Below are 25,387 nucleotides of genomic sequence, written 5' to 3' on the forward strand. Positions count from 1 at the left end.
CATCCCATGTGTGTCGAGTATACAGGCCGAGCGTGTGAGGTGCCGCGACTTGCCGGGGATTGTAGAGATGACTTGGGCTCTCGGTCGTCGTCCAGCCGAGCCCCCATGGCGCGCTGACGCGGAGCGCGGCACCCGGACGCCACGTGGCCCCGGAGGCCGCAGTTATAGCACGTGACGAGGGTCGGAGTAGATCTCGGTTGCTCCGACTTTCGGCCCGATCGCAGAGGCGACCGAGCCCCCGGCCTCCAGTCCCCTGGTCGTCCCGCGGCGAACGCCTCCTCTCGTGGGCTGACGACTTGGGGTTCGGTGACCACCGAACCCGGAGCTGCGACGACGGCAGCGTTGCAACCAACTCCTTGTTTCCGTTGTAGGGCCTCGTGCGCTTGAATACTCGTGGCGACTCTCAAAGAAGAAATATCAATCTCGTCAGCTGTGTTGATAGGGACCCCCAGGTCCTGCGCCAACTTAAGCAGCTGCTCCAAAACCATCGCGTCTTGGCCCTCCTCATCCATCCGAGGGAACGCAGCATCGGCAAGAGCCAGCAACGCCGTGCGATAGGCCAGCGCGGTCTCCGTGTCCGCTTTCCGTCTTGCGTAGAAATGATGGCGGCACGCCGAGGGAGGTCCGTAGACCCTGGCCAACAGACCCAGCGCATCCTTCAGCGTGGAGCGGTCCGACTTCCGTGCGGACCTGAAGGCCGCGAGCGCGTCGTCGTCCAGCATGGCAGGCAACGCCCGCAGCGCCGTAGCATCGGACCACGCGGACATCTCTTGATGCGCCAAAAACCTTCGCTGAAATTGGCCCCAGTCTCCGCCTTCCGCCTTGAAGGCTGACAACGTGGGCAGACGCTGCTGAAAAATGAAGTCATCCGCCTCGTGGTTCCTCTCCGCCTCTCCGTCGGTGTGTAAGATGGCGGCTCCAGCGGCAGACGTAAAATGGCGGACCCCATCACGCGCCGATGACGTGGATGCGCGCGCTTGGGACCCCACCACCACGTGGCGCTCGCCGTTCCCGCCAAAAGTAGGCCCAGGCGCAATGGCTGGAATCCCCCATTCGTTTTGGCGGGAATCTGCGGGGCGACCTTGTAAAATGTCCCCCACCGTCCCCGCTCCTCCCGACGAGCTGATCTCCGCCAAGATGGACGCGGCGGCGAGCAGCAGCTCCTCCAGTCGGGAGTGCGCCTCACGAAGCACGGCCTCGGTCCCCGGTCGCTCGCCCGGCGCCGTCGACGGATCCTGTAGCGTGGGCAAGTCGTCCTCCTCACCCCCCGCCACCAGCGGCCCCGAGTCGTCCAGGTTTTCCTCGCGGTCAATCCCGTGGGTCCTACGGGTCTTCCTTGTCTCCATACTTGGAAGCCCGTTTCACTTCTGATGCCAGATGAAGTATTGGAAATGACGGCAGGAAACTCCTTTGACGGGAACACACTTCTTTTATTAAATCTTGACTTGAACGATACAACGCGTGGCCTCTCTTCTTCACAGTACGGTCACCATACAACGATACAACTCGTGACCTCTTCTCTCCGCTCCACACTTCTCTCAACTCCCGTAGACTCTGTGCTGCTGGCTCTCTGTGCCTCGTGTAGACTCCGCGCCTCGGCTACACTCTTCTCTCCTCTCGTGTAGACTCTGCGCCTCGGCTACACCCTTTACTCGTCTCGTGTAGACCTTACGCCTCCGCTACACTCTTCACTCGTCTCGTGTAGACTTTACACATCTGGCTACACACTCTTCAGTACCCGTCTCGTGTAGACCTTACATCTCCGGCTACACACTCTTCAGTACCTATCTCGTGTAGACCTTATACTCTCTCTGGCTACACCGTATGCATTACTCGGCTCGTGTAGACCTTACACTCTCTCTGGCTACACCATATGCATTACTCGGCTCGTGTAGACCTTACACTCTCTCTGGCTACACACTGTACATTACTCGGCTCGTGTAGACCTTTCTCTCTCTCTGGCTACACCTTGTACATTACTCTCCATTACTCTACATTACTCTCCCTTACTCTCCATTACTCTCCTCTCCGGGCTCTATCTCTGCACCTTCGTCTTCATTCCTAGATGGTTCCACTTCCCCCCTCTACTCCTCTGTGCATCTCCTTATATATCCCTTCCTCCCGGGAGACGGAGCGGATGCGGACCTCAACGTCGGCACCGCTCCTCAGTTACCCAATCACCATGCGCTATCTCTACGATCCGTTTCCGCCCAGCGCGTGTTTCCACTCCTCGACCAATCACACCGCGCTGCCACCCGATCACTCCCTCTCAGCGCGTCACCGGCACACAGCCAATCAGCAGCACTACCCCCACCCGCGCTGACGCCTGCTCCTCCCCGTCAGCGCGCGTCACCACACACACACCCGTACATACGCGCTGGCACACGACGTATACCCCCAGCGCGTATCACCACTACATCACCCCCTCCCACATAGCTCGCAGCCGGCCCGGCTGCTAACAACAACCAACCGCAACGATAAGACGACAACCCAAACCAAAAAAAAAAACCCCGTAACCCCCCAGTGTGCCCCGTAACATAACAAGAACAACAACAACAACAACAAGAACTATGTACAAATTGACAACGAACACAAGAAAGTCAACAACAACACAATACACGCGAATTCCAGAAAACGAACGCGCCCAGCGTCCCTGCGACTACACGCAGTGACGAGGCGCTCCAACTGCCCCGACTCCTCACGAGGCGGGTCACGCAAAGTAGCGCGACCTGGCGCGAGTCCGTCTGGCTGGTCCGTCATATGGGGCGGGACACTGACGACTGTCCGGCGGTTCCGGCAGCTCCAGACGGCGCGGAACGGGCCTGAAAGGGCCGGCCCCGCCGCGGAGATCCGGCCGCCGGTGGTCGGCAGCTGTCAGTTCCGAGACACCTGGGAGCAGATCAGGCGAAAATACGTGTGGATCAGGCAGAGACATTTCCCCCTGTGGGTCGCCAGTCACGTCACACGCTCGGCCCTCACGACACAAGGGGAGGCCATATGGAGGCGAGAACGGTTTCAGTCGGGAGGGGTGAACGTACCAACGGCGCTTTCCCCACTTTATCTGAACGCACTGGGGCCGTGCAACGCGCACGACCTCCACGGGTCCCCTCCACGGTCTCAACAATTTAGGCGACGTAGCCAAGGGTGCCTGAGGGCAATGCAGCCAGGCCCTGACCCTTGCGCCTCCTGGCTGCCTCATCAGGCACTGTGCAGCGCATGGTCTTCGCGCTGCTAGGCCGTGCTGCCATGTAATGCAGCTGCACATTTGCCTCGCAGATTTCGACGTGCAGGGCCACGATGTGACCATGCTGGCGTCCATGGCCAAGCTGAAGGCTGGTCGCCTGGTGCGTGAGCTCACTGACGCGTGCCTGCAGTTCTGGGGCGGCATGGGCTTCACCAATGAGGTTTACGTGAGCCGTCTCTTCAGGTGAGCCGTATATCTCAGAGAGCTGCTTGATGACACTGCATGCCACCTTCATACGAGCTGTGGCACTGAAATATGTTTTCATTTCAGGAATATAAACCACGACGTTTTGTTTTCCCAGGGATGGCAGATTACTTTCTATTGCTGGTGGTGCAGATGAAGTTATGCTCTCCATCATCTGTAAGCACATGGGAACCCTACCGGGCAAATAGGAACACAGCAATCAAGACCTCACATGGGCTCCATCGCAAAAATACTGATGAAAATGTGTTGTCCCCATAACCAAATATAAGCAAACATCTTGAAGAAGAGTTTTGTTTTAAGCCCAGGAAACCCTGTAATGACAGCCTTTCCCTGGGTGGTATGTGACTCAGCACCGGCCTGAAAGTGGCCATTTGTTTACCAGTAAAGGAAGATGATTGCATGTATAATCCCATTTGAGCTGCTATGCTGTGTAATCCGTTCTTAAGCATGGGAAGTCTAAAAAATGTTGTCAGGAGGTTCCTTCGAAGTTTTCAAATGACTAAAATTTTTTGCATTCGAGTCATTTGCGGTCTCATTATATATTAAAACATTTGGACTGTGACATGAGCATACAATGGTCTAATATTTTTCCGATGACGTCGCGAGATCTTTAACGTCCACTGCAAGGAAAACCGTGTGCAGTTTTAATAGGTAATACACACCTCGGTGTTAACCAGGGTGGCATACCGGTTTCAAACCGAGGACCTCTGCAACAAGCGAATGTGCTGCCGCTTGGCCACGTCATCGTGAATTGACTAAGACTACAGCAGTGTTCAGTCCTGCATAGTGAGTTGTGCCTGGCTCTTCTAAGTTCATTGATGCAGCTGCCTCTGCAGCATTACTTTCTGCAAAAGAGTAATTAACTCTCTTCGTGGTCTCATGGCAGTGAAGCTGTTGATATAATGTTGATGCGTAATGACCTGTTATAAATGGCACTCATTATGTCACAGATGAGTATAACTCATTAATCCAGTGATGTGGTTTCAATCTAGAGAAAGTGGCTCAAAATTGGAACGTTATGAATTCAATTCTGAATTTCGATTTAAAGCTTTCGTGACTGCATTGATTCATCTTCTTGGTTCTTTCGGTAAGTCACGTAGAAGGGAAATAATAAAATAAAATAAAATTTACATAATTAAATACAATTCTCACGACGTTTCCGTCTTTCCGACAGCCCTGTTCTCCACCTGCGGACGGCTGCTTGCGTTGTGGCCGAAACGTCGTGAGAATTGTATTTTATTGTTTTATTTTTATTATTTTATTATTTCCCTTCTACGTGACTTTACCGAAAGAACCGAGAAGAATTTTTTTTTATTCTGGTTTGAAGGTTTGACTCAGCCCATCTCTCCAGTCGACATTGGTTGTCCTATGGGTAGGCTCACCTCTGCCATAGGCACAAGGAATTTCTACAGCTGGCTCATGGCTATAAACATCTTGACAATATACCAATCTTTGTGTTATCCTGCAAACAGAAGCTGTTCAGTGGTTTTACTCCCACCCAGTGCCTTCGCCCACGTTAACAATATGATGACGAACATCATTTTTTTTGACTGGTGTTTGAAAGTGTTGGTAATATTTTCATATTGGCAAGCTGTTTTTAATAAACCATTCATGATGTTGTCCTTTGTGTTGATATTTCAAACCTTAATATCACCAGGGACTTAAGAAATGTGCACTTACAATCACTACAATGACTGCCGCTCCTGGTATATATAGTATATACCGGTTTAATTGAACTCGCTGCTTCCACCTAATTGATGGCTCCAGCTACGATTTTGTCAGTGAGATCTGGGTGGTTATGAAAGTGAATTTGAATAAATGTTATAAATGTTAGATTTCGCACGTCCTCATTACAAACATACCGACGTAACATGTACATGTTTTCTTCCATTTATATGGGGTTTGCTTAAATGCTTCGGCACCTAAACGTGTCTTGCATCACATCTCAATAGGACATCCCCAGCAGCTGTCACTGTGCAGCACAAGGACACGTCCACTGTGAAGCAGATGGTTGTGCAGTATTTTACAGTTAATAAACCCGCGGTATTAACCTGGGTGGCCTGCCAAATTCGAACTGCTTACCTCAGCAACATGTGGTTCACGCGGTTGCGCTGGGTCACATCAACCCCACCCAAATGTGGGGCCAATGGGGGGAAAGATGTAGAGTAGGGTTGCCGTGATAGTAATTACATTATGAAGGATATGCTATTGAACTTAATGATAATGCGATGTCAGCCATGCCTGTGAATCGAATTTTGGTCACTCATTAATGTAGTGCGCTAACTCTTCTGCCACCGCTTCAACCCTAAATACTCAAGTTAAATACCCCTAGTTAGTCATTATGCAGAAAGTAAAATTAAATCAAGGAAGTCAACACGTGACAGTGGGGTTGTGGATTTCAGGTATTGCATCTAAGAGGCAACAGAGAAATTCTGAAATATGAAATACTCCAAAACACAACAGGAGTTCCACGAGTACAGGCATAATAAAGAGCCACTGATAAATTTGATTACAGTCACAGCTTGGTTTTCTATAGATTTATTCTCAACCTCATACCCTAGATTGTTATTGTCCAAATGTACATAAACCATAGTATAAGTTCTACAACGTCTGAATTACTCGTCTCAAATTGTGGGCCGACCAAAATAAACTTATTTCAGGTCAAGGATAAATGAAGTACTGTAACTGGGATTTGCAAAGAACTCGAGAATATGCAACGATTTCCAGGTTACAGGGCATTGAGATAAAATGAGTCATGGACAAAATCAATGGTAATGGCAGTAGAAAGTACTTGGTTAGTTTATATCAAGATCAACAAAGTCCTAATAGCTAGCAATGAATGCCCAGACCAGTGCACATTCATGGAAGCAGGGGTGTAATTCTAAGCCACAAGCCTCTACAAAAGCTCAAATGGGGCAACCGAGATTGCAAGCTCAGGTTGCAGACACGTCAAGCAGGGCTGCGCAGGTCGCAGAGTTGCAGGTCTTGGCACAAGCTGAGCAAGGTGCAGAGGTCACGAGTGCACAGATCTGAGACACAGGACAAGCTGAGCTACAAAGTGGACTTGCAGGTCTTGTTATAAACCGAGCAATGTGCAATCGCAAGCTTGGAGATCACAGGTCAAGCAACACTGCACAGGTCGTTGATTCAGAGGTCTCAGGCACAAGCCGAGCAACATTGGTGCTTGCAGATGTAAAGACAGTACAGGGGACTAGCGGTCACAGGGGGTAATGACAGGGGAATTAGCATGGTAAGATACTCGGGGCCACGGGGTAATTACAGGTTAAGGGACAGACGGGAACGATCTGGGGTCAACGAGAAGGATCGAGAATAGGGGCTGTGGCCAAGTGATAGAAGGGGACAGGTGCGGATCAAGGATCGAGAGCCAGCGAGAGGGTTTGAGAATAGGGGCGTGGCCAAGGGTCAAGGGATGGCCAAGCTGGGGATAAAAGGGGTCGAGAGGAGAGGATTGGGGCTGCTGCTGGAGTTGGGATTTTCACTGTCAAGTAATCATCAAAAGGCAGTGTCTCCTGGAGTCATTACACAAGTTTGCAGGTTATAAAGGTCTTGGACGTGGACGGAGGTGAGTTGCACAATTCTCTGGGTCTAAAGGTTTTAAGCATGGCCCGAGCAAAGTTGCACAGAATTGAAGGTCTCGGCGCAAACTGAGTAGAGTTGTAGCCAGAGGTGGTTAGGTTGCAGGGCTGAGTAAGGTTACAGTAAGCACTGTGGACCGGCTCCCAGGTGTCTTGTTTTTCAAACACCTTATAGAGACATACGCTCTGGAATATCCACTCACGGATACTGTAATACCACTGAGATCACAGCTGTCTCTAGGGTACGGCAAATCCGGATGACCACCCCAGGCCTCGTGCTTTGAGGGGGCCCGTGCTTTGACATCACGGTGTCAGATGTAATAGGACAATCATCGACTTACGAATATAATTAGTTCCTGGGATCCGTTTGTAAGTCGGATCACTAATGTAAGTCGGAACACTAATATACTGTATTTAAATGGGCATACGGTCAGTGTTATGAAATGTGTTATGGTTCAACAAAAAAGGGAAGCATTGTTAAACTCATGAATAAAACATATTTACATGTGAATGTGTAGTGACTAACACGGAGACGATAAGACTTGGAGGCACTTCTTTATTAACAAGCACCATCGGGTTTAACACTCTTAATAATTAGTTAATCTATTGTTGGCGACGCTACTCAGTCAGGACAGTTGGTAGGCTGCCTGACTGGTGACGCCCCGAGATGGTGAAGACGGAGACGATGACAAGAAGGATGGTGAAGACGACGAGAAGAATGGTGACAAAGACTTCAGCAGCACGACGGGGATTCCACTCCAACAACAGCTCCGAGGTCCCCGACAGGGGCGACTCATATAACTGTCAGCGTGGCCTGGCTCCGCCCCTGGCTACGCCCCCTTTCTGGAAGCTCCTGGCGGGTTCTTGGTGTGCCTCTTCTGTGACCTTTCCCCCAGATCCCCCTCTGGTGTTTATCCTGGCCTTCTGACGTCAGGGCTGCTGTAAGCCGCAGATCCCCTTCCCTGCCAGCAGCCAGCGCTATGCTACTACCCTATGCCACTACACAATTTTTCTATGCCATTACACATGTAACACTGTAAAAAATACTGTATAGTAAATAAAACATGAACTAAAGTAACATGAATAGAAAATAGTATCTGTTTTATTTTCACTTACATTGAGTCCTGATGCTGGCTTGTTTATTGGAAGGGGCGCAATGAGTAACCACAGTTGCACAGACACAAACACACTGGGCACGTGCGTACGCAAGACAAAGGACACTCCAACGACGCTCCATATAGCCTTATCAGGCTGTTTGGTCAAATGCTATTAGAGAGCAGCGCCTATGAATGCTGGCACACAAGGAGGTGAGTAGCCAGCACCACGCCTGGCTGCCTTTGTATCCCCAGTGGTAATGGTTACACTGCAACAGGTACTCATTTGAGACTGAGCCGACCTAGGGGAGGCCCAGGACCTATTCAGATAATCGTCACTGGTGTTGGTCGTGAGTGGGAATCTAACTCGCGAGGCAGGTTGGTAGCACAGTGCGATAACCATTGCACTACTGCTCCCCCTACACGCACGGACACACACACAAAAGACAAAGATCTCCCTTTTTAGCTTTAACCAGAGTTGGACCGTCAGGGTCAGCAAGGCATTCTCTGCTGGCCTAGAGATTGTCAGAATCAGAAAATTTTATTTTTTATAATTTAATATATACTTTCATTAACGCGATATGTATTTTTCAAAGTTCGTTCCCGTCAATCTATTAACAGCATTTCAGTGTTACTCTCTCAGTTGTGCTGCTCCCAGTGCAGCTCATATAAATTAGAGCTTTTATCAAATCAGATTTTCCACCTGTGCTGTCTCCGCCTCTCGGGGTAAAAAATCTACCTGAGGCCTTCAGGATTTCGAGTGAATCCCCTCTGCTGTTGAAGCAAATCGGGACGATGTAGTTGATTGTCATATTCTTTAACCAATCAGATTTCGAGTTTGCCATGTTGGGCGTATTCTTTGACACGCCCGAGCCTTCGAGCTGGCCTAGCCGCCTCTGTTATAATTTTTCGTGTGCCGTGATCGGAGGGCCAGTTTGCTAACCGAAGTAAAACTAGCTCGCACATAACGTAGCATCATCTAAGATGTATTTACACTTTCTTTCGTGACGTTTAGATTTTTAGATGTAGTGCTTTAGATTTTTTGTTTAGATGTTTTATTAGCCCTGTTGTTTTTTAACGCACAATGGCTGCGGGAGGAGAAGAAAATGATTTGGTGGCGGATTTACTGGCCAATCCTTTTTTAAGAAGACCTTTCAAGAAAAGCCGGGCCTGTTACTAGCTATTTATTATTATTGCATGCTTTAGATCAATGCTGCTGGTGCCAATGATATGCAGATTCAGTGGCCTGGCTGTGCCTTTGAGTGTGCGTGGTGGCATGTGCGTTTAGGCCCAGCAACTTGGCTGGAATCTGTGGGGAAGCCTGTCGAATCCTGATTTGTTATATTAGTTTTACGAAATTTTTGCTTGGTTGGTGGTGGTATGAGTAAATGTGACTGGTTGTTGTGAGTTTCTTGTTTCTTTGGTAATGACATTGATTTGGGATATGCGATATCTATTTGTGATCCAGCATCCTGTCATACTGTGTAATAGTGGTACATCCTTTATGGTTTCAGTCACCATGTAATCATGTCTCTGCAATTAGTGTATCTTAACTCTCATAGGTGTTGAGCCTCGTGTTAAATCACTTTATTCCACTCGATCAAGGTTACTGTCACTGAATATGGGGTGGTTACGTCGAATGACAATCGCCTATAGCCCTGGTGTCATGGTGAGGGTATTCGAAGGCCGTTTAATTTCGGGAGAATAGCACTATAAAATACACGGCCCGCCACTGGCCTTAACAGACTAGGAGCAAGTGCTGTTAGCGAGCATTTGAGTGCTTTGTTGTTTTGTTTCGTAATGTTTATAATGCCGACCGTTGGTAGATAAGTCCGTTATATAACTTTCACGGGAAGGCCAATAACATGAGGTTTTTTTTTTAAATTAGAACACCATATTTTCAGAGGTCACTCACAACAATTATACCTAGTGAAAATGTCACGAGCCGCCATTGGAACGGGGATTGAACTCGGGTCGCCGCTTTCCTAGCACAGCGCGCTAGCCGCTACACTACCGCTCCCCACCAATACCCGCCATTCACCACTCAGTGACGGTAACGTCACCATGGCGCCTGTGCCAGGCCAGGTGCACTTTGAGTCCACGTGAAGTGTCGAAGGCTCGCTGACAGGAGGTCACAGGACAGACTCAGGTACCATGGGTTGACTGAGATGACTGGCAAATGCAGCAGCTGTACCCCTTCCTGTGCCAACTTGCTGAATTGTATCAACTCGGCGCTCCGCTCATTGTGAGCATCGCTCATTTGCCCGCCGTTGTTGAAGGGCGACTGCCTTCTACTGCCCAGCAGCATCCTTCACGAGCCTCCTCCATAGAGGCCGATCTTGACACCGCTGATACCAGTCTTCGGCAAGTCCACTCAACTCCACATCCTCCCATACCGCATCAGTCCATCTCTTCTCCAGCAATTGTCGTGCCTGTTTAGCCCTCTCTATCTGGTCAAACAGAAGCTGCTTCGGCATGCGGTGGCTGGGAATGTGGGCTACATGACCTACCCATCACAGCCTTGCCTGTCGGAGCAGCTCACTGATGGGAATCACTGGAACCCTCAAGTCGACCCAAACACCGTGGCTGCCTGTGCTGTCACAAATCTCTTCCCCATCCATCTGCCAGAATACTGCAACCCTCCGGGAAGTCCTGTGAATCGAGGAAATCAGTCGTCTTCCCATTCATCACGACCTCAATAACGTTCCTCGTCATCATTTGATGTCTCGTGAGCCCTTTCTGACCCATGCGCTTAACCGTGAACAATACGAGTTCAACCCCGATGAGAGCTGAATGGAGTTCAAAATAACTCACATCTTGCATCCGCACAAACCATGGCAGATGTGGATACCTGATGCACAAGTGGAAAATTAAAAACTCTCCAATGTGTGACTGGTCATCCAGAACAGACCGTACAACGTATAACGACACAATGTCAGATCCACAAATACCAAGGGAACATTACAGCTATAAATTCCACTACTAACGTGGTTATCTGGTTTGACCACCTGAATGTGATATTGTATATATTGTATTTGTTGCTCTGCATCTACATTAGCCATATGAAAGAAAAAAAGACTTGTGCAAAAGATAGAAATGCCTGATAAACTATGCGGTGGTATGAGTGCTTAAGCCATGGGTAATAAGTATGGTGTGAATTAATCAACAGGACATTATATAGAAAAAATGAAATAAGGAACAGTGGCACTTATAGCGCACATAGAAGAGCTGAAGTGTCTCATGTGATATGTGACCAGGGCATGGTGAAAACGGAAAGGGCATCACATTTCGATGGAGGACAAGCCCAAAGAACGGGCCTGTGGACCAATATGTGATTTGCATCAAGTCAAGACCCTAAGCCTTTACAAATATTTTCATAAATAATCAGGTGGTGAGGGGTCAAGTAAGATAAGCTAGCATACCTTTAACGCATCCAATGGCTGGTTGGAGAATTTTAAGGAGAGATTTGCATTGCACAATGTAAACTCACAGGCGAGGCAGCATCTGCGGATCACGAGGCAGCAAACGCTTAGCCGAGTTACGCACGATCACCGAGAAGGTCGAAAAGTGTGAATAAGTATTTAACGTTGACGAGACTACCTTATGGTGGAAGAGGATGTGGTCATGCTGCGGGCTTTATGGTGAAGTCGATACTGTTTTATCATTTCATGAACCCGCGGGGATTATAGGGGAGAAATAAACACTGTTTGCCTGTGTACTACCAATCGAATAAGAAAGCCTGGGTTACTGCAGTTATGTTTTTGGATTGGTTTCACAATTGGCTCGTATTCTTGGTTCTTTCGGTAAAGTCACGTAGAAGGGAAATCATAAAATAATAAAAATAAAACAATAAAATAATTCTCACGACGTTTCGGCCACAACGCAAGCAGCCGTCCTCAGGTGAAGAACAGGTCTGTCGAGAAGACAAGAGTCAGCAGGACATTATACCATTTAAAGACAGAACCCATGGCATTGATGTGAAAGAAGCATTAGAGACAGATATTGAAAAAAACAACCTACATTTACAAAAACCTCCGGCAATTTAAATGGATGGGGCTCAATCTATGCTCGGATCTGACGACAAATTTCGTGAATTCTGGACATTCCACTGCATCATTCATTGGGAGCAACTGGTGTCAAAAACGCTGAATTTAGACGTTATGAAACCCGTGCTGGAAATTGCTAATTTCATTCACACGAAAGTTCTTAACCTCAGCCTGTTCAAGATTCTCATCGATGAGCTTGAAGATGATCTTCTCGGGAACTTGCAGTAAAGTGATGTCGCGTTTTCTTGAGCTGTTGAATGCTGTTAAACTGTTCATGGAGAAGCACAAAGATTATCCCGAGCTATCAAACTATCAAACCCCCAGGGGGGTGATGTGCTGGGCGGCAGTGCATCACCCCCCTTGGCCCCAGACACTGTTGTTGATCCTTGAACTCGACCTTTACTGGAATGTGCTCGGGGCTTCCGAGTCAGCACGTCTGCAGATTATCTGCGTGCCCGGGTCAAATTAGCAGTCGGAATGCCTGTGGCTGCGCCGCACCTCCTTGTCTCAGCAGCTTGCTTCACGTGAGCACCCTTGACGCCCCCGCCCTGCTGTGAGCTGCTCATTCACTCTACAAAACTCATAAATGTGTAATAAAAGACTTGACCACGATCTCTGGCTCAGTGTCCTTTATTTGGTCCGTACTGTATTACCCACACGGCTGTCTCCTCTTTGCTCAGTCCCCACAGTACTGACTCCGATGTCTCTCTCTTCTCCACCAGCAGCCCCTCTGTTGGCCTCTGTCGCTCCTGTAGCCCCCACAGCAGCTCCGCTGCTGTTACTCACTCTCAGCCCCCCTGGCTGTAACCGCTGCTGCTCTTCTCCCTCTTGCTTACTCCGCAGCGCTGACAGCCTCGTGCTGTCTCTCTCTCTTCGTCGCTCCTGCGACTCTCTGCAGCCACACCGCTGCCTCTAACACACAGCCTTCCTGGCTGTACTCTCCGCAGCTTCTCACCACCCTTTAGCTCCCTGCTATTCTCCGGGGTTGGCTCCCGCTGGCCAACGGTGCCCCCTCCTCACGTTCGCCCGCGCGGCCCCACTCTTTTCCATTCACACCCCGACTGACCTCTCTTTCCGGTTTACCCGCTTAAGGACCCCAACCTTTCACCCACGTCACCTGGCTCCGCCTCCTCGTGACGTCACATCCGGAAGGTCGCTTACGCCTGCATTACACCACCCTCCCCCGTAGAAAAAACCCAGCCGACCTCGGCTGAACAATACCAAAGCGTAATGCGGTGAACCGACCTTCCGCGCTAAAGGACACCAAGCATGCAATATAACAACAGAACAATAACAACAAGAACATCACGGACGTACAGAAAGCATGCAATAAATACAAGGGTAAGAACAAGAACAACAACACAACATACAATCAACGAACGTAAGTGATTTAGAGCGTGTGCGCGTCGCCGGCCCGTCCCGGACGGTCGGCGGCCCGCGCGCAGAACGGGAACGCGATGGAACTCGATGAATGACAGGGGGTAATTCTCCTGTTGCGGTTGGAAGTCCACCAACGTCCCGTGTTCCCGAAGAATCAGTCTTGGCCGTGTCCTTTGAATGTGCCTGCGGCGGGGTCGGAAGGGCTACAGGGCTCGAAGGTCTCGCAGACCTGGCAGGCGCCCTCCGAGCAGGGCCCCTCGTCCCCCTCGGTGTCACGGCCGACCTGTCTGGAACAGGTACGACAGGCGCTCGAGCAAGATCAGTGGACGCAGGCAGGGGAGAGTCGGCAGCAACAGACCCCGGCACAAATCTTCGGTAATACGAGGCAAATCCCAAAAACCGCCGAACATCCCCCACGGTGGCCGGAGTCGGCCAATCCCGGACGCACGCCGTCTTTTCCGGATCCGTGGACACCCCCTCAGCACTCACAATGTGCCCCAGATAACGGACGGACCGTTGCAGTAGGTGGCATTTCTTTGGTTTAAATTTTAAATTCGCAGAGCGCATCCTCGTGAACACTGTCTCCAGCCGTGTTAAATGTTCCTCAAATGTGCGGCTGAAGACAATGATATCGTCCAAATATATAAGACACGTCTCCCACTGCAACCCCGTCAAACGAGCTCCATCAATCTTTGAAATGCGCTTCATAGCCAAGGGAAGATCAATCCCTCGGCAAGGCCAGATATCAACGACCCCCCCCACGGGGTAATGTTCTCTTATAGAGACAATAACGCCCTAACCCAAAACCCGTGAGCCCCCGGCACACCAGGTTCAGTCTGCCACCGCACAACTGAACCATGACTCCCCGAGCCATATGAGCACACGGCCCATTAGTTAAAGACATACCACGGAGGTTTCGCCTCCGGGCTGTCAGGTCAGCCATCAGCCATAGGCCGACGTGACCACCACTCGTGCATCACCCAATCAACAATGGCAGGCATAACAGATGGAATATTTGCCCCACCGAGGTTTTTCCCGCGCGCTCAAAATGGCGGCCCCCTTCGCCCAGCGCGTTCGCGCAATATCTCGCGCGCACTCAAAATGGCGGCCCTTTCCGCAAAGCGCTTCGACGCCATACCCCGCGTGTGCGCAAAATGGCGGCCCAACGTGCGAACACGTGGCCAGTTTTCTCCATTCGTGCACCCCAGCTTCCCTTTGCTGGGGGTCACAAATTGCATCCCCCGTCTTATTGTAACAATCCCAACAACGATAGACGCACAGCCCCAGCTTGCTGCGCGCAGCAGTCATATCGGGGAATTTTTAACCAATATTTTACCAACCACATTGGTTACACAACCCAACTCGCAAAGCAACTCGTGGCTGCATGCGATCAACCGAATACGCGACGCAACTTGGCGCCAATTTACGGTCCCATTAGCATTAACCTTTGAGACACCCACAACGGCGTCATCACGCACCCTCAAAGCGCGCTCTCTCTCTCACAAAGCGCCGTTACCCATAATATACACAAAATCGCGTGTACATAACATCCATACGACCAAATAATAGGGTCCCCCTCGAATTTGTTACCAATTTCCAAACAGGTACGCACAATTAATAACATCCCAACCCCAATAGTCAATCAATGCATCGCACCCCATAACCGTACAGAACGGTGTAACAGCACATACAGTCAGCATATCGCGATCACACGCGCACATTTAAGCACAATAGCAAGCCGATCTGCAGGTAACCAACACACCATTAATCCAGTCGTAACATTGCAGCAACAACACAAATATTCTCTCTCTTGCAACAACCACATCGCACATAGCACCTCGCAGCACAATACACCAAAAAAAAAAATATATTTTTCAATTAAGCCCATCGCACAAGGTAACCCACGAGATGATACAGCGCAAGATACCCGACACTCCCGAGTTAATAATTAACTTCGCCATCAATATAACAACTCCACACCGCAGCGCACACACACAATTTAACACTCAGCAAGCACAGCATACTCTCCGTCCATTCTCAACACACGTACACACTTTAATTGACACCGAGCAACAAGCAGATAGCGCGTTCATCGTTATTACACACACATACCCACAGTCCGAACCGCGCTCCGCACAATCGAGTCATGAGAGAAAACAAAATCGCCCCCCCCCGGCCCTCGAAAGATGGGTGAGGTGTGTGTAAAGGCCGGGTGCGTATCGTTACGACTCGCCCGGGGCTGCAGCAAGAAGAGGACGGCAGGGCGGCAACTTGAGTCGTCTCGCAGAACTCGTTCGGCGACTTGACTGCTCCGTTGTCACGCACCCGAGCCAGGACGGGAGAGCTCCCGCCCCAGCAGCTGTAGCGTCGTCGTCCTCTCCTCGCAGCTCCCCCTCGCAAAACAGCAGCTCACAGCAGGCTGCTCTCCCCGCGGCACCTCCAGATGGCAGCGCAAGGCTGCCTCTCCGCCGCGATGTTGAAGATGGCGGCGTCTCCCCGCCGCGGTGAAGACAAGATGGCGGCTTCCCGCCGTTTCTCCCCTGCCACGCCCAAGATGGCGTCTTCGTGCCGCGTGGCAGATGGCGCTGGCAGCGCAGGCAAGGCGTCGGCCTGCAGACCACCATCGGCTCTCCCCACTGCCGTCGTCGGCGTGGTGAGCTCACACGGTTTCGCCAGCACGATTTTCCAGGTCTCCAGCTGCGCCATCTGTCTCAATCGTAAGTCGGATGATGTAGCAGATGATGGCACAGGAATATTCTTTCTTCCGAGCCGTCTTGACAAGCCGTTTCACTTCTGACACCAGTGTAATAAAAGACTTGACCACGATCTCTGGCTCAGTGTCCTTTATTTGGTCCGTACTGTATTACCCACACGGCTGTCTCCTCTTTGCTCAGTCCCCACAGTACTGACTCCGATGTCTCTCTCTTCTCCACCAGCAGCCCCTCTGTTGGCCTCTGTCGCTCCTGTAGCCCCCACAGCAGCTCCGCTGCTGTTACTCACTCTCAGCCCCCCTGGCTGTAACCGCTGCTGCTCTTCTCCCTCTTGCTTACTCCGCAGCGCTGACAGCCTCGTGCTGTCTCTCTCTCTCTCTTCGTCGCTCCTGCGACTCTCTGCAGCCACACCGCTGCCTCTAACACACAGCCTTCCTGGCTGTACTCTCCGCAGCTTCTCACCACCCTTTAGCTCCCTGCTATTCTCCGGGGTTGGCTCCCGCTGGCCAACGGTGCCCCCTCCTCACGTTCGCCCGCGCGGCCCCACTCTTTTCCATTCACACCCCGACTGACCTCTCTTTCCGGTTTACCCGCTTAAGGACCCCAACCTTTCACCCACGTCACCTGGCTCCACCTCCTCGTGACGTCACATCCGGAAGGTCGCTTACGCCTGCATTACAAATGTGTAGTGCTCGAACCGACACGACAGCTTCTTGTCTTTCCTCGTTACTTTATTCCACGTATATAGTTCCGCATCTCTCCCGTCACCACGGCTCAATGTTCCTCCGCTCACACAGACCCACAACTCTTCGTCAACACCGCTCAATGTTCCTCGCTCGCTCGCCGCGCTCCGCTGGCCTCGCTTGCTACCCTCTACTCCTCCGTCGACTCTCCTCTCCGCTCTCTCTCTCCAGCTCGGCTGTTCTTTATCAGCTCCGCCGTCCCACTCCGTCGTAACTAACCCCGTTCTCCTTCCGCGCTCCAGCCGCTTCCTACTCTCCATCGTCTCTTGATGTTCTACGCTACTCCGCTGCTACCCTACGTGGTACTCACTCTCTCCACTGCTACCCTATGCTATACTCACTCTCTCCGCTGCTACCCTACGCTATACTCACTCTCTCCGCTGCTACCCTACGCTATACTCACTCTCTCCACTGCTACCCTACGCTATACTCACTCTCTCCACTGCTACCCTACGCTATACTCACTCTCTCCACTGCTACCCTATGCTATACTCACTCTCTCCACTGCTACCCTACGCTATACTCACTCTCTCCACTGCTACCCTACGCTATTCTCACTCTCTCCACTGCTACCCTACGCTATACTCACTCTGCTGCTCCGTATCCATCTGTCTCTCCTCCCAGGCACGAACTCCTGTCTCACTCCACAACCCCTGATTTTATCCCCGAATCAATTAACCCGTAATTAATCAGGCCATCCCCCACGATGCCACTCGCCCCCAGCCCCTGCTGCCACGTGGCAGTTGTTTTTCCAGACACACCGGCGCCAATCTCCGACAACAGCCCCTCTCGTCCAATCAACGCCCTGCACCCTTAATTACCCCCGACCACCTGCGACCACCCTTAACCATCACGCCACCTTAATTTGGACAACAACAACGGCCAGCCAATCAGCGCCCTGTGTCCTCATTTGCCCTCACTGTCCACCGCGTGCGCGCATACCGACCCAGCGCGTGACGCGTATCGCAAGCACTACAAATGTATTCGCACACCTCTTAGCTTCTCACAACTGTAATGGGTTCCGGAGACACTTGTAGAGGTAACTTCTTCATTACAATACAACACTCCAACAGTCCTGATACACTGTTACAGCCTAGGGACACAGCCTACTCCTAGCGTGCCTGACACTGGCTATGCTCTCGGGTCCTCCGGCTACAATTACCCTAGGGGAGGCTACCTGACCCGACCCAGCCAAGGTGCGGGTCTAGACTCTGGCTTCCTCGGAACTCGCCCTTACAAGGGCGTAGAGCCGGGAGTCCCAGAGTCCCACCACTGGCCCGCACAGCGTCCTGGCCCTTACATGGACAAGCGGGGCGAAGGGGTCCAGGGTCCTAAGCTGGCTGGTCTTGGGTCTTGAGCTGCGACTGGTCCCGATCGGCTGGGGAGCGGCCCTTTTATCCCCCTTGCCCATCGAGGGGTGGGGTTGCGTGGGATCCTAGATCCCCCCGTTGGTGGTGCCAAGGGGCTCAGCTGTCTGGGTTGTCTGGGATCCTGAGGCCCCAGCGCCGAGGGCTTAGCTGCGTAGGATCCTAGAGCCCCCAGCAGCCCCCCCCCCCCCTATTGGGCTTGCACAGTGGCCCCTCCCCTGGGGGTCCGAGGTACCTGCAGATGGGCCCTGTCCACCACTGCTGGTAAGTGTGGCCCATCTACGGCACTACACAACTATTATAGCTGAGTACAATACAACTTCTCGCAGTCCTTGACGCTGCCAGCGACTCAAAACATAAGGATGAATGTAGAATACAACTTTCAGCGATACTCCGTCTGTCAGCTCAGAACTCGACACTTAGCAACACATCGCCCCTCTCTTCTGCAAGACTCAACACCCATGGTTGATTTTGAGGACCATACCCCGGAGCTTGCCGTTGCAAAACTGATTTGGGTGGTTCGGCTTTGCTATATCCTAAATGTTTCGCCTCCATCTCGTCTTTTCACAAAGGACCGGAATTGCTTTGATTTTGCTCCTCGGCCTGTGATTGTTCGGTTTCCTCTCACGATGGAACAACTGTCCTTTTGATTGTGACTGTTTGTCTGGTGTATGTGTGTGTGTCTGTCTGTTCTGTTTACGTGACAAACCTTATTAATTGGCTGTCGGGTGGTGGTGGGTTTAACGACACGTTTATATTTAAGCGATCTAACCCAAACAACCTATATTATGGATCTAAATTCTCTTGTCCAGTTGCAGCCCATGGACTTAGATAGGAACATCTTTTTTGAGTACACTAACGTTGCAGTACAGGAAAACCTAGCCGAAACCGTTTTTATCGGACGTGTGTTTCAGCTCGACACTTAGACCTCGCTTAGCACTCAAAATGCGTTCCTGAGAAGTGAACGGTAATCAAATTGGCACTAAAAGGGGTCCTTATACCACTGTAGAAATGAGTATGCATTCCGGATGGTGTTATTTCTTCTGTATGAGTAATATCTGAGGGCTTCATTGTAGTATCGGTAATAGCGTGAATAATAAGACAGATGGTAAACATGGTCACGCTGTGCCCCGGCAACGCGTGTTCTCCAGAGGAACTACAAGTAGCTAGGGACTGTAACCATGTGCACTGCTATGGTGGGTGGATATATTGTTTGGGTGTGGAGTGTATTTTTTTTATTGTTGCCCTGATGCAACTTGTCATTCAAGATTAGCAATTCCCTATTGACACTCGACACATGTAGTTGTAGCAGTTTTTGTGTTAATAAAGCAGTGTTCTTGCAGCTGAGCTTGGTCTCCATATTTTGTCCGGGTTCAGTGCCGGAAAGACTGAGTGAGTGGATCTCGCAGAATATAGGGGGGGGGGGGGGGGGGCTACACCTCCTCTGCCATACACTTAGTTCCTCTATCTCCGTCCTGTAGCCTCATAAGTGTCTCCGAATTTAGAATGAAACATTCGTTTTGCTAAACCTTTTTTTGCTAAAAAGGCTTTACACTTGTCGCTCATCTACAGCTTAGTTCTCTCCCTTCACCAAAAACACATAGCATGCTTGCACGTGCCACTCAGTTTTTTGGTGCTCATGCTCTCATTATATTTGCAGTTTTTTTATTCTCCTGTGGAATCGTTCTCTGCAATATTGATGCTTTCGTCTTTGTTTTGTTATTTGAACTCAAGCACCACGGATCCCCCTTGTAATATAGCCGGGTAACTCGCTAAACGGGATCGTCCAAGTAACAAATGAAACAGACTCAACTCGAACTCTCAAAATCACAATTTCTCTCCTCACTTCAGTCACACCCCCCCTTTCTCTCGACCCCTGACCCCTGACCCGCCCCGTCTCCCCCCTCCCTCTTTCCGCGTCACGTGACTCGGCTCCACTTCTCGTTTTGTCGCCAGGGCCCGAAGTTGCCGCAGCGTGACGCGAGGTGAGCGCCTTCTCCCCCCTATCTCTGCAGTCCAGCAAGACTTACCCCTCTCCTCAACTCCTCCTTCCTTTCCCTCTCCGTGCAGAGTAAATAACCCACGGCAACACAGGTACTGTATGGTACTGTATATCTCGTACTGTAACAGCACAACGCAATACAGCGACGAGTTTTGCCAAGCACTGTTTAGAGTATCCATGCATCATTTTACGCATACCGTTTCTCCAAACACGGTATGCAGTTTCGCGCAACCGCGGTTTGGTTTTGCGATGCCCGCGATTTCAAATCTCCAGCCGTGTCCCCACCACGCTCCGTGCTTGTTCGCGTCAAAGCAGTAGCAGTGCTCTCGTGTTATGTAGCCTCGTGACAGTGTCGACTGTCATTACTCATGTTGGCCTTTCATCGTGGCCTCTAAGCGTCGAGCTGGCGGTGAGGGTGAGCGTCATGTGACGAGGGCAAGGAGGGAAGGAGGAGGGTGATCTGTCTTTAGAGAAACGAGTTCTGAGGAGGGGGACAGCCACCTCATCCTATAACACCCCCCTCACCTAACAATATTAAATGTAATTAATTTTGTTCACTATTAATACAGTTATTTTTTGTTAATACAGTGTGTGATACAGCACTTTACATATTTGTCATGTTTACTGAATGCATAGGATGCTTAGGCTTCGATTATACTGGGAGGAACCTCCTGGTTACACCAGCCCACAGGGGATTATTGTGTCCATCCGTCCGTCGTGCAGGGAGGGTCGGGCTGGGTGGGGAGGGTGGGGCTGGGTGGGGAGGGGAGGGTGGGGCTGGGTTGGGAGGGTGGGGCTAGGTGGGGAGGGGCTGGTCACTCCGTGATGCCCTTATAAAACTCAATGTTTAACCTACTCACGCCGGCTTGTGCCCGCCCTCACAGTCGGGCATATTTGCGGAATACACCACGCCGCCGTTGACCCTGGCCAATGACCGAGCAACCCAACGTTCCTACCAGCTCCCTCCGCAGGAATGTGTTTATGTTAACCGCGGCCGCGGAACATAACCCCCTATTTTCCATCAGCCTTTCGTCTTGCTAACCACGGGGGTTTTCAGAAACCTCACCGCCGTGTTTGGTGAGGGATTTATGTACGAACATATTGTGACACATTGCAACACTAACTTACTGTGACACATTGTAACACTAACTTACTGTGACACATTGTGTAATAGAGTTCACGACTCTTGGACGCCGGAGTTGGAGGCACACGGGTTTTATTCACACAGCACGGTTCTGGCATACAACACTAGAGGGGGTGTCGGCCCCCTCACCCGGCTAGCTGGGGATACACGCGCTAGCTACTTCCTAGCCTGCCTCCTAGTCCTCCTCTAACGGGCTAGGGGAGGCTATTTGGCCCGACACTGGTAAGTCGGGCCCGGTACCCTGAGTCCCAGACCAGCGCTGACAAGAGCACCAGCTCTGGATCTCGGGACCACGCCGCTGGCTCGGTCCTGTTCGGCCCTGATAAGGACGGCGAACCAGGGGAGTCCAGGGCTCTAGCTAAGACGTCTTCAGTCTTCACTGGTTAGCTTAACAAGAACCCCGAGCCCTCCGATACATCCCCTTTTATACCCAACCCCCCGCTGAGGGGTGGGGCCCCCCCCGGCCCCCCCCGGGGTGCCTGGCGCGGACGTCGTAGAGAGCACCTCCCCGTGCACTCATGTAGCCCCGCCCACTGTGTTTGTTTGCCATAAGCTGCCATGCATAACGGGCTCTCTCTCTAACACCCCTACAATTGTAACACTAACTTACTGTGACACATTGTAACACTAACTTACTGTGACACATTGTAACACTAACTTACTGTGACACATTGTAACACTAACTTACTGTGACACATTGTAACACTAACTTACTGTGACACTAGCATACTGTAATGCAAACAAACTGTGACGCATTAACTTAATGTGACACGAACATACTGTGACACTAACATACTTTGACACGTGACACGAACAAACTGTGACATGCTAACATATAGTGACACTAACATACGGTACTGCAATCGATCAGCCTCCCATTGTATCTGTACCAGATGGAAATTTCTCTGGTACAGCCATCAAAGGCTTCACGAACTACGCGGTCGAAAAAGATGTTAAATAATGTTGGAGCCAGAGGAGACAACCCTGTCGCACCCCAAGATGAACAGGGAATGGCTCCGACTCCCGGCCACGTGGTTTTACCCGGGCGTGCTTACCATCATGAAGGTCCTTAATGATTGTGAGCAGAGGGTCAGGGAATCCGAAAGCACGAAGAACAACCCAGGTCAATAAAGCTGAGATGTAGGTCTTGTTGGAATTCCCTACACCTCTGCTGTAGCAAACGGACAGAGAATATGGCATCTGTGCAGGACCGCCCTTTCCTGAAACCACATTGGGGCGCCGCAAGCCTCTCCTCAGCGTGCCTGCCAAGGCGATATTGAATAATCCTTGCCAGGACCTTTCCAGGCACACTGAGGAATGAGATGCCCCTGTAGTTGTTACAGTCTGTGCGGTCCCCCTTCTTAAAGAGGGGGACCACAAGAGCATCTTTCAAATCCTGTGGAACCCGTCCAGTGTTCCAGACTGTTGTTATGATACCATGTAGGGCAGTCTGTGCACAAACGCCACCCTCCCTCAGCATTTCGCTTGGGAGATCATCTCTGCCCGGTGCCATTCTTGGTCTCAGACTCTGGATCGCCTTTAGTACTTCCTCAATAGATGGCATCTCAGCCAGCCACTCACAGGGGGTGACTTCCTCTTCCAATAATTGAGGCACCGCAGCCTCAGCAGGGTCATGTCGAGGGATTTCCCCTCCCCCAGGACTTCACAGGAATGCTCAGAAAATCTGCAAACCTGTTCCTGGGGGTCGGAGATTGGATCACGGTTTTTTCCCCTAATGATGGTAATAGGTGTGACGCTGCAGGTTACTTTTTTGATGGAGTTAAATAGCGATTTGTGATCGCAGGCTATTGAGGCAGACTCCATCTCCTCAGCAACCCGTGACCACCACCCATCCTTGCAGCGCCTCACGGCTCTCTGAATCTCCGAGCGAAGGCTGCGGTAAGCCTCCTCATTCTCTGACGTGGCATGTTGTAGACGATTAGAGTGGGCCTGTCGCTTTTTGTCAGCCAGCTTGAACACCTCCTTTGTCAGCCAGGGTCTCTGGGGAGGTCTGGACCACGTACCCAAAGCAGCCATTGCAGCTGCCTGAGTCACAGTCCTAAACCTCGCCCATTTACCCTCGACATCTGGCGGAGTGGGGGACGATGCCAACTCCAGCCGCAAGCGATGATTAAATTCTAGCTTGCAATTTTCATCAGCTAGCTGAGACCAGGCCACCTTAGATTTGAATGGGGTCCTGGGTGTACACCCACGGCCGGAGTGGAAGAATGGCAGGCGCATCTTACAGATGAAAAGTCGATGGTCAGAGGGCATATCAGCTCCATGGTAGGTCCTGGTGTCAAGGACATGGGCCCGCATCCGCTGATCTGTCACGATGTAGTCCAGCAGATGTTCTTGCTTGGACCTGGAATGCATCCATGATGTTGTGTGGATGCATACCCATGGGCTGCACAAAAATCTAGCAGCCTCCTACCGTTGTTATTGAGCTGGTCTGGCCCATGCCTTCCAATCACTCTCGACCAGGTGCCAGCATCATGACCAACTCGGGCATTGAAGTCACCCAACAAGATGACTCTATCCCAAGGGGCCACTTTAGCGAGCACCTGTGACAGGTCATAGAAGGCATCTGACTCATCGGCCTTGCTTGCATCCCTCCACGGATGTTCGTCTTTGGTGGGGGCATAAGTAACCACGACCACCACTCCTCACCTCCAGTTGATGGGAAGGCGAGCCCAAAGTAACCTGGGGCTTACAGCTTCTCACATGTCACCGCCACGCTCCCACACTCTCTTCATTCTTTTGTTCAGAAGAAGAGCCACTCCCTGTTGTTTGACAGTCCCTCCAGAAAAACGCGGAGTTTTTTGGTGATTGTTGCGGGCAAAAATCATTGATTATGCGGCACGTTTTCTTAAAAAATGCGATGGAATATGCGGGATATTTATGCAATTTTATGCGATTAAATTGCGGGAACTTGCAAAAATTGCGGGAACTTGCAAAAACTGCGGTTTGATGAAAAAGAGAAAAAAAAGTGATTCCCCCAACACCCTATTCACTAGGCTACTACTTTAATGTAAAGAGTCATTTCTTATTACTTCCTATGATAAGCAAGCATACTACATCACAGAAAGTGCTGGGAATATTTAAGTTCTCATCTTGTTTTATTTCAGACCTTAACAAACAGATGGCTCAAACTTAAAAAACATTGAGTCGAACAAGTTCTGTAGCTTTACAAAATGAATATGCTACAACTTCTGTAAAAATTAATAAATAAAATATTAAAAAATATAATGTGTGCTTCCTGTTTTACAGAGGTAGCTATACAAAACAGACATCTTCTGTTAAAATAAGTGTTTTCAGTGCACAGTAATGTAAGCAATACAGTAACAGTACAGTCTTACAGTAATGTAAATTTACATACTACTAACAAAAAAGTGCAATCTTACAACTGTAAAGTTGCATAAACTCTTCATCATGGTTTCATTGGCATCGCGGGGTTTGCAGCTTTTCAATGATGGCGCGTAATGAGTGACGTCACTTCATAACGTTCCCATGGCAACAGGGGAAATGGCTACGCTTGTGTGAAGTAAACGCAACATTTTTCAACTTTCTGCTAAGATATATGTGACTTTTTGCAACGAAAATGCGGGGATTATGAAATCATGCAAGCCCGCATATTTTGTGCGCGGAAATCTGCAATTTATGCGGCGAAAGTGCGGCGTATTTGAAAAAACGCGCCCCCCGCATAAATATGCGGACTTTGGCTGATTTTGCGTGGAATCTTGTGATCGCATAATCGCGTTTTTCTGGAGGGACTGGTTTGATAGTCTCCTGCCCCGAGTAGAGGACTTCCACCCCTCATGGTGGCATTAGCCAGAGCCGGTCTACCGGACCTCCT

The 25,387-nt window shown here is 50.5% G+C and overlaps 2 protein-coding genes across 3 annotated transcripts in view; both read left to right on the forward strand.

The window, feature by feature from the left end:
• Nucleotides 1-5,084, forward strand: part of LOC144941642 (putative acyl-CoA dehydrogenase 6) — a 50,926-nt gene extending 45,842 nt beyond the window's left edge. Inside the window, exons 8-9 of the mRNA XM_078867987.1 lie at nt 3,277-3,427; nt 3,546-5,084. Coding sequence (XP_078724113.1) covers nt 3,277-3,427; nt 3,546-3,636 — 242 coding nt within the window. The 3' untranslated portion in view covers nt 3,637-5,084. The remainder of the gene's footprint in view (nt 1-3,276; nt 3,428-3,545) is intronic.
• A 15,223-nt stretch (nt 5,085-20,307) lies between these two features.
• Nucleotides 20,308-25,387, forward strand: part of LOC144941643 (aldo-keto reductase family 1 member B1-like) — a 40,468-nt gene continuing 35,388 nt past the window's right edge. The window contains exon 1 of one of the 2 annotated variants that reach the window (XM_078867988.1): nt 20,308-20,370. The gene's annotated coding sequence lies outside the window, so the exon portion shown is untranslated. The other variant, XM_078867989.1, reaches the window with a different exon arrangement.

The sequence above is a fragment of the Lampetra fluviatilis genome, chromosome 25 (genome assembly GCF_964198595.1).
Source record: "Lampetra fluviatilis chromosome 25, kcLamFluv1.1, whole genome shotgun sequence".
Taxonomy (NCBI): Eukaryota; Metazoa; Chordata; class Hyperoartia; order Petromyzontiformes; family Petromyzontidae; genus Lampetra; species Lampetra fluviatilis.